We start from the raw sequence: 9858 nt of genomic DNA, 5'->3' as shown, positions 1-9858 counted from the left end.
AAATCAGTGAAGTTGAAATGACAATCAATTCAATATAGCCACAAAAACAAAATAATATTTGCATTGATAAAATAAAATAGTGAAGCAACAATGATTGAAAGATAACAAAGAGAGAATCAGATAAAAAAATAAAAAAACCAAAACCAGATAGAAACTTGATACAAAAAGAACAGAGATATCAAGTTAGTTCAAAAATAGAAGAATAAATATAAAAAAAAAACATGTAGAGAATCTAAAAGCAGATAAGAAAATACAGAAGTCACAAAATTAAAAAAAGAACAATCCAATTCGATCAACATCAACTTAAATAAAAAAAAAAAAAACAACACTAGAGAACAACTCCAAAATAAAACTAGCACAAAACACCAAAGAAGGTATCATAAGAAATTCTTATAACATCCATCTGATATGCAATAACATCAAAGATGAACAAGAGAAAAAATGAAAGAAAACAGAAACCATACATGATCTAACAAGTTGATCCAAAAGTAAAACTAATTGAAATAGATCTCAACAAACAAACAAAAACTGATCCAATGAACACCACCAAAAATAAAAGACCAATAGTGGGAGCTAGTAAAAGAAGCACAATAAGAGAACACAAAGAAGATTTCAGATAAACTTATTTGAAATAAGAAAATATTAAAATACCTTCCAAATACTGTATTTATTTTATATTAAAAAGACATTTACTAGCATGGTTGAATTTTAATATAAAGACATGAAAATGCCAAAACTTCACTCAAAAATAAAAATGAAAAAAAAAAGAGAAAAAACTAAAAATTATAAAAAATATTCAAAATTGAATGAAACTTAAATTTCCACTTTCTGCTTTTTTTTTTTAATCATCGAATGAAATTTATGAATAAGAATATTGAGAGAAATATATATTTTTATTTACAATTCTATTATTTCTCTCAAACTAAATGTAGTATGCAGAGATCTTATCAGCCAAAAGATAAATTTTTTTAAATATTTTACAAGTAATATTTCAAACACTTAAAAAAAATTACTTAGAAAAATTTAAAAAAATACAATTAGGAATAAAATTTTTGTAAATATTTTGAAAAAAAATGACATTGAAAAAATAAATAAACATGAGATTCAATATTAGTAGAGCATAAAATGTAAATAGAATTGACAATGAAATTTCTAGAATAATAATACTATGGATTTTAAAATCATTATAAATACTTTTTCAGCTCTGAATCACAATTTTAATAAAAAATCTTTTAAAAAAAGGAAATTTATACCATTGAACTCCAAGAAAATTTACACATTGAGTGATAAACATTATGACAATTATTGGTAAATAAACTCCGGATCGTTCTCCGTGCTGGCGGAAAAATTTTCGCGCTTTTCCGATATGAACCGCCGAATTCCTGTTTCCTCCTGCTCGTCTCTCACTCTCTCTTTATTATTCTGAGTTAGCGGAGAAAATGGGGAGAAGGAAAAGGCCTAGGGTTTCGGAAGAACCTCGGGGCGATCAAGAATCCGGAGGCGATCTTGAAGAACCGTCCGCAAGAGAGAAGAGCTTGTACGAGGTGACCCTTAACTTCTTGATTCTCCTCTTATCCTATTTATAAAATGGACCGTTTGCCTTCTAACTTGTAATCATCATAGGGAAACGGTTGCTTTGGATGTAATTGATTCATGTAATATGCACATTTGGAACGTACTTTGGGTTAAGGAGCTATTAGGGTTGGTGAGCTAATTTGTTAAACAGATAGTCGGTAGTGGGTTGTAGGGACGAGGTATTTGCTGGATGCATAAGGGGGTATTTGGTAGCATCTTTTTAATAGGACCTACATGATTTACGGCTGGTCATGACGTTTGGGCGATCAACTTGTATGATGGTGAGTTGAGCTTCTACAAGGATCAGGTCCTTCTAGTGGTTTGCCACTGCCTTTGTGTACAGAACTATTGTCGGTCCTGAACCACTATGGAGTAATCCTGACCCAAATGAAACGCAGCTCCATCGTGACCATCATGACCTATGTGGTCTACTGGCGATGGATAGAGGTTCCGTGGTTGTAGGAGTTGTTCTCCTACATGTTTTCCTTCCAAGTGGAGCCCGATGGTTATGTGGTTTGACTTGGTTGGTCTCGAAATTAAAATAAAAGATTGGAAATAGCGGTTCTTCATTGAGCCTGCTAGGGAGTTTGGGGCGCTGAGTCGGTCGTTAGACAAGGTGTACAAGAAGATAAAATCATTTTCCATCTAGATCCAAAGTTTGGCCTCAACTATTGAGGGGAAGATTTTGTTAGTCGTGCAATATACCGACGAGACATTTGTGTACATGGTTATGAATCCAAGGGAGTTTGGAGTGATGACCCTAGAGATTTAGCAACTTCTGATGCTGTGGAGGAGAAGTGGCGGATGGACAGGTTCACCTAGTCAGAGAAAAGGAAGAAACCGCACCAGGAAGCGAATTGATCGAGGAAAGAGCCGAGGGCATCCGTTCGCCTTGCTTCTAAAGGAAAGGACTCCTAAGCTACCACTTGAACTGTGGCTAGGATCCCAAGTTTGGATTTACTTCACTGTGTTTCTGAAACTATCGTTGTAATTAATATTCGCTGGCGATTTAGTGCTGATCGAGTGGAAGACTATTATGACGAACTTAAATAAGTGAGTTCGTGAAGAGGAAGGGTCCCAAGCTCGCAGCTACTCCCGACTGGATGCTGAGGAGCTTCTAAAGGGGCCCTTCAGACTGCGTGGCTGATAGTTCTTGTCAGGATTCTCCAAGTTTGAGTTGAGAGACGTTGGTTCTACAATGCTCAAGCGTTAAGAGTTGACTTTTGGATGTTTTGAATATCGGTTGGGTATTGTGCACAGCTATGGGTCATCTGTATTTTTTATCAATTTGACTGCTTGCGTCGTTGGTTAAAGGTAATGGTGTCTGGATCACATGTTTTACTTCTCGAATCTTGTTTAGTTGTTAGGATCTTGGCCTTAGATGGAATACCATCAGGGCTCGATGTTAGGGTGATTTGTGCAGTACCCTTCGCGGAGTTTGTCGCTGCTGTGCAAAGAGCCTCCTTTAAAATTTTCATCCAGCTAAAGTTTATAGATTAGTTTGGCGATTGCCTGTTTTGTTCGCTCGATCAGACTAATGCCCTGGACAGGGGTTGCCGTCGAGACTTGTTTCCGGGACTATTTGCACCATACCCTTCGTGAAACTTGTCGTTGTTGGGTAGGAAACCACCATCAGAGCTTTGTCTGGTTCAAATTTGGGAACAAGTTGATGATACGTGAGTGCTATGATATATTTTGATAATTTTAGTGTATAAAACCATAAAGAAAAGAAATAAAACTGCCTCTTTTAATTAAACTTTCATAGAAAAATACATAAAAATTTTCTAAGGGAAGAAAGAGTTGAGGTGGTTTCCGCTCCATGTTCGTGGGACTCCCCAGTCTGTGTAGGACTTCAATTTGTACGCCCCATTGCTGACCCTCTACTCGATGATAAATGGTTCATCCCATGTCTGGTTGAGCTTGCCGACTGACATCCCGCTTGCTGCAGGATCGACCTTCTTTAGCATGAGATCACAGGGTGCAAAGGTCTTATCCCAGACATGCTTGTTGTAGCAGAGAGTGATACATCTCTTTACTTGCTTTTGATGGATAGCAGAGCTGATACGGATCTCCTCCACCAAATCTAAAGCGAGTGTTGCTCCCTTGTCATTCGCTTCCCGCCACTCTGTCAAGTCATCAGAAGCTGAAGCAGTTACCACTCGTTGACTGTGTTGATTGTACTCTACTGGCAACATAGCCTCCATTCCATGTGACAACATAAATGGCATTTGCCCTGTGGCGGTCAACGATGTCGTTCACATTTTCCAGAGGATGAATAGTAGGACATCGACATATTTCCCCTTGACCCCTTCAATTTTCTTTTTCAGTAGATTCAATATTATTTTGTTAAGTTTTGGCCCGTCCATTGGTTCGAGGGTGATGTACTGACACAAATTTCAAGTTGATGCCTTTGTTAGAAGTATTTACTCATTTGTCCTCGAATTGAGTTCCGCTGCCTGTGATGAGGATGAATGACATTCCATATCTGTTGTTAGAAGTATTTACTCATTTGTCCTCGAATTGATGAGGATGAATGACATTCCATATCTACAGATGAGGTATGTTTAGATGAAGTTTTGAACAACCTCTGCTGCTACGTGGGCTAGTGGTTTCGCTTTGATCCACTTGGTAAAATAATCCACCATGATCAGGAGATACTTATGTTGGCCCTTCAATGTGGAAATGACCCAAAAATATCGATTCCCTAGACGAAAAAAGTTAGGGACTGACGATCAGCTGCGACCTTTGGGCCGATTGATGCTGTAATGATTTGTACTTCTGGCACTGCTCACACCTATTCGAGAATTCTTCAGAATCCTTTAGGAGTGTTGGCCATAAGTATCATTGTTGTTGGATTCTGTGTGCTAGGGTGCTTTCAGAATGAGTTTCACATTCTCTCGAATGTATCTCTAATAGGAGATCCTTCTTTTCACCCTCACCCATGCATCTCAGATAAAGAGGGACGGTCAACTTCTGAAATAGTTTTCCTTCGATCAGTAAGTATTGGGCGGCCTTGCATTTGAATCTTTTTGGATTTGTGATTTTTTCTTCTATTTTGCTAGTCTTCAGGAAGTGGATGTAAGTTTCCATCCAGATTCTCATTCCTTCGGTCTCCATCTCCATTACTTTGAGTTCTTCACTAATTTGTCGCAATAACTTCTGAGGTGTCCCTTTCCCTAAGAGGATATACACTTGGCGAGGAGGTCAACCACCTAAATGTTCTCCATGGTGATGTTTTCTATTATGAAATCGACAAACTTTCAAATTTCATCTTTGGCTTTGCTGAGATACTTAGCTATCATTTTGCCTATGGCTTCAAATTCTCTGTTTACCTAGTTCATCACCAGCTGGGAGTCTGTATTTACATGCTGGTGCCGGGCACCCAAGCCTTACTCAATGCAACCCAACAATCAAGGCTTCGTACTCCGACTTGTTATTGGTGACGTCAAACTCAATGACCGTCAAAAGGTAGATGTGCTTTCCACTCGGACTGCTCAAAGCTAGTCCTATTCCTGCTAATGCATGATTGGAGGCTCCATGGATGAATGAGGTCCCTATTATTCGGTTGGCACTGGTCTCTTCACTCGGCAAGCACGGTTCTGTGAAATCCTTTAAGAATCCACTACTGCTTACACTTTGATGGTTGTTCTTGGGATGTAGGTGCTATTGAACACAATCAACTTCATCACGCATTTTAGGAGTTGACCAAAGTGCTCTGGTCGAGTGAGGATAGATTTCAACGAATGATCGGTGACTACCCAGATAGGATGCATTTGGAAGTGTGATCTAAACATGCGAGCTAACATAACCAATGTAAATTTTAGCTTTTTTCATAATCGGATACCTGAGTTCGGTGTCCCGGAGGATTCTGCTAGTGTAGTATATTAGGAATTGCTTCCCTAACTCCTCACGAACTAGTACAAAGATGTGGCCTCAGGTCGTACTCCTAGGTACAAAGATAGTTCTTCATTCGGCTTTGGGCTTTACAACAGTGGTGGTGATAGGAAGGAATCCTTTAACTTCACGAATGCTTCCTCATAGTCAGTTAATCGGTCGAAGTACTTGGTCTTTCTAAGTGTTTGGAAGGATGTTGCGCATTTGTCTCTTCCTTGCGAGATGAATCGGCTGAGGCTTGCTATCCGAATGTTTAACTTCTGGACTTCTTTGATTTTTCAGGGAGAAGGCATGTTCAACAATGCTTGCACTTTTTAAGGGTTGGCTTTGATCCCCTCTGAGGTCACGAAGTAGCCAAGGATATTACCCGTAGAAGCTCCGAATGTGCACTTAAAGTGGGTTTAACCTCATTTTAAATTTTCTAAGTATTCAAATATTTCTTTTAAGTCAATTATTTCTTATTCGGTTGACCAACTCTTAACCAACATATATTGGACATATATCTTAATATTCTTGCTCTTTTGATTAGAAAAAAATTACATCCATGAGTTACTGGTACGTGGACCTAGTGTTTTTATGGCCAAAAGGATTTACGTTGTAACAAAACCAACTCTCACTAGTAATAAAAGAAGTCTTTTTTGTGTCTCCCGGGTGCATCTTGATCTGGTGGTAGTCGGAGGAAACATCGAGAATGCTTATCACAAAATGCCCGACTGCTGAATCCACTAGTGGATCAATCCTTGTTAAGTGATAGCTATTTTTTGGGCAAGGGGAGTTTTGGTTAGTGAAGTTGACACATATCCTCTATTTGTCGTTTGCATTCTACAACATAACTACATTAGAAACCCGGGATGGGTATTGCACCTTCTGAATGTAGCTGGCTTTTTTGAGTTTTTGCACCTCCTTCTTGATTGGTCTTGCCAGCGTCATTGCCGGATTAACGTTCAGCCGGTGACAGGCGATGTCCAGTGCTATGCCAGACATTTTTGTTGCTGACACGGCAAAAACGTCTCGATGCTTCCGGAGGGTTTCGATCAACAAATCCTCATATTTCACAACAAAAGTTTCACTAATTAGGAAACACTTACCGTGCTTCCCTTCGGTCACTTGTATTTCCTAGATTCTCTCATTGGAAGATAGCAACTTCGAGATTGCTCCAGGTTTCCTTGCACAGTGATCACCTCATTGTTGCTCGAAATCATCATTGCTACATGTTATGTAGAGACCACGATCTTGTAGTCGTGTAGGAGTGAGCGGTCGAAGATTCCATTGCACATCGGAGGCAAATCCACTACCAGAAAGTCCTCAATGTGCGTAAATTTCTTGGTACCCTCTTTTTAGGTGATTGGTAGTGTTATCACTCTAAGAGCTTCCTTTCTTTCCCCCGAGAATCCAAAGAGAGGTCTGACTGATGCTACCAATTGATCGATCGGAAGGTTCATCTTGTTGAATATTGGTTTGAACAAAATGTTCACTGGGCTACCGGTATCAACCAAAATAATAGATCTGGTAGTTGTTAATCATGGCGGTGAGGACGATGACGCCGTTGTAGGGGTTCCACTGTGGGAGATTGACATCAATGAAGATGAGTAGTGGATGGGTGTTCTACTTGGGAATGATGGCGGCCACACTTAGGTCTTCTGGTTGAAGCCTTTCTTGGCTGGCACGTTTGGGGGGTGCGGCGACTTGTCCCAAGATAGCCGAAGTAAAATCTAGCAATTTGAATGGCAGTGGCCCTTACGGTTTCATTCGTGATTTCTTCAATTGGAGCCTTACCATGTCTCTGTGTCAGCGCTCGGGTGTCAAACTCCTTGAGCTTCCCTGATCTGATCAAATTCTTAACCAGACTCCGGAGGTGTCGACATTCTTACTTGTTGTGTCTGAGGTCTTGATGATATGCAAAATGCCTCTTCGGGTCTCGGAGGAGTGCTCTGGTCCTCATTGGGGCGCTTTGTGGAAGCACTCTTTGTTTTGGATGGCTTCCACTAGTTTTGCCATCAACACCCTCAATGGCGTAGTCCTCGGTATCCCGCGTTCCTTCTCAGGTCGCTCATGATATTGAGATGGCCGCTGGTCAGTGTAACTTTGGTGTCCATCATGTCGGTGGTTTCAATCAGACCCCTTATGCTCCTGGGGTAGCCTACTATTATGGATCTTGGCATGAAATGGCGGGCGCCTATCCTCCCTAGATCTCCACTCACTTTTCTGTTGAGTTCTCTTCTGCGGACGACGGTCAGATGGTTCTTGTTATGATAGAGGTTAAGGGTATTTTCCTTAGTGGTGATGTGCTTGTTGGCTTTTCCTCGCAATTCGGTCAGGTTCCACGACTCTGCCAAGTCGAGGTTGTATCTGAATCATTCTCCCCTTAACCCTCTGGGATAAGGCGGCGTGTGCCATTCTGTGCTCCAGGTTTTGTACTTCCCGTGTCTCCTTCTGGAACCAAGTGATGTACGAACATAGGCTCCATGTTTTCCCTGCTTGATCTGCCATAGGGTTCGGACACTCTTCCACTGCCTCTGCGCACTGTTAAGCTGAGCCACAAACAATCTCTTGAAATTAACAAAGGATGTGATTATCCCAGCAGGTAACCCATTGAACCACTTGAGGGCTAATTCTCTCAACGTAGTAAAGAAAAAACAACACTTCAGTACGCCAATAATCTTCAATAAGAGACCAACGATTCAAATGACGCAATGTGATCAACTAGGTCAGATTGACCTTTGTAGGAATCAAGTGAAGGGGCCTTGAACTTTTCTGGGGGTTCAACGATTCTATCGGGAGAATGAATTCTCCAGCTGGCCTGAGGTTTTTGTGCATCCAAGTTGTTGTCTGTTTAGAGGTGCAGATCCAACACTTACAAATTTTCATGTGATTGATTAAAACAAAGTCATTTTATATTCCTGTTAGAGATGCATAATTTGAATATCTTGGTTTATTGGATTTGCTACATAATAGATTTTAAACTTTGTCGTCACATAAATAATCTTTGACATTGTTTATCCAATCATAGCTTAAACTTGTTTTAAACAGTAAAGACATTTACTTTTGCTTGAAATTCTAAACCAAAGAAGGTAAAAAATGAAGTTAATTTGTGGAAAAAGAGTGAGAGCAGATGGCATGAGGAAATTTGGATTGAAATTCATATTGCTTAATGCGAAAAAATGATGATTATCTAGTCAAGTAGTAACTTTATTTCAATAGCTTGTTATTGTCTTGGCTGATTCTAATGACTCATTAAAAACTGTTGATTGAAAAACTATTGGTAGACTTGACACTACTGACTCGAGTGGACTAGTTACAAGGTGAAGGCTTTCAAAAAGGTTAGGCAGGTGCTAGAGTATTACGTCCTTCCTTGAAGACTGCTACCTTTTGCACTTCTCATCTATGGGGCTTGTTATGCTACTGGAGTTGGTGCAAGAATGTTGTTGGATACTTAGATTTGATAAATCTGAATGTATAGGATTTATTAATTCTTATTTAAGTTAAATCCTCAGTGGAGCCAAACACCCCTCTAAAAATAGAGTTTTGCTAATATTTTAATGTTTAATTCTCAACCATTCAGTCTCAATAAAATAGGAACTGGGATCATAATTATTATGAAAAAGGAAGGTTCTTGATTGTTTGGAAGAAGCAGGTTTCCAGAGCACGAATGCGGATTTTTCTTCATATCAGTCTCAACTTCCAAATGGCAAATTCCTTACCTTTGCCAGAACCTACTTGTACAACCTCAATCGCAATCCTCAAATCATAACTGAATACATCCTAGCCACAAGATTCTCTGCAGCCGTAACTAACTCAATGATACACCTGTCTATATATACAACCACTATACTTGAAGTCATATATGAAAAAGATTGCCTACGAAAAGGCTTATTGTGTCTTCTTCCCTTCTTCACTCTCCTCCTTGTGTATTTTCTGTTCTTCTGCTTGAATCTTGATGCACATGGTATCAAAGTTTCTTCTCTTTGGGGTTTCCCTGAAATTCACCATCCCCTATCTATCTCCTTTCCCCATTCAGGCCAGCAACATGTCTATAGAATCTTCAAACATGAGCTCTCACAAAACTGACACCAATTTGTTAAAGCTCGACAACTCAAGTTCTTTATGACGAGCATCAAGGCCATTGTTCACACACAATTAACTCTAGAGAATCATTCTGCCTGGAAATTCCAAATCCTAGAGCTATTGATAGCAAACAGATTCGATGGTTATCTTAACGGATCAACACCTCGGACTGTACCCTAAATCATCCTTCTCGATGGCATTGTAAAACCAAAACCAAACTACAATCCATGGCTCTTTATAGATCAAAATCTGGTTGCCACATTATACTCTATCATTTCCCCATCTCTTCTTCCATTCGTCCTCAGACTTGAAACCTGCAAGGAC

General features: G+C 39.7%; 1 protein-coding gene across 2 annotated transcripts in view; it reads left to right on the top strand.

Moving 5' to 3' along the window:
- Positions 1-1303: 1303 nt before the first annotated feature.
- LOC110038517 (chaperone protein dnaJ 6-like) overlaps positions 1304-9858 on the top strand; it is a 28849-nt gene continuing 20294 nt past the window's right edge. For both annotated transcript variants that reach the window (XM_020743381.1, XM_020743380.1), the window contains exon 1: positions 1304-1544. In XM_020743381.1, the coding sequence (XP_020599040.1) occupies positions 1440-1544 (105 nt within the window). In that variant the 5' untranslated portion in view covers positions 1304-1439. The remainder of the gene's footprint in view (positions 1545-9858) is intronic.

This window comes from Phalaenopsis equestris, unplaced genomic scaffold, assembly GCF_001263595.1.
Source record: "Phalaenopsis equestris unplaced genomic scaffold, ASM126359v1 Scaffold233014, whole genome shotgun sequence".
NCBI classification, from domain to species: Eukaryota; Viridiplantae; Streptophyta; class Magnoliopsida; order Asparagales; family Orchidaceae; genus Phalaenopsis; species Phalaenopsis equestris.
Note: the sequence above shows the minus strand (reverse complement) of the source record. Positions and strands in the feature narration are given on the sequence as shown.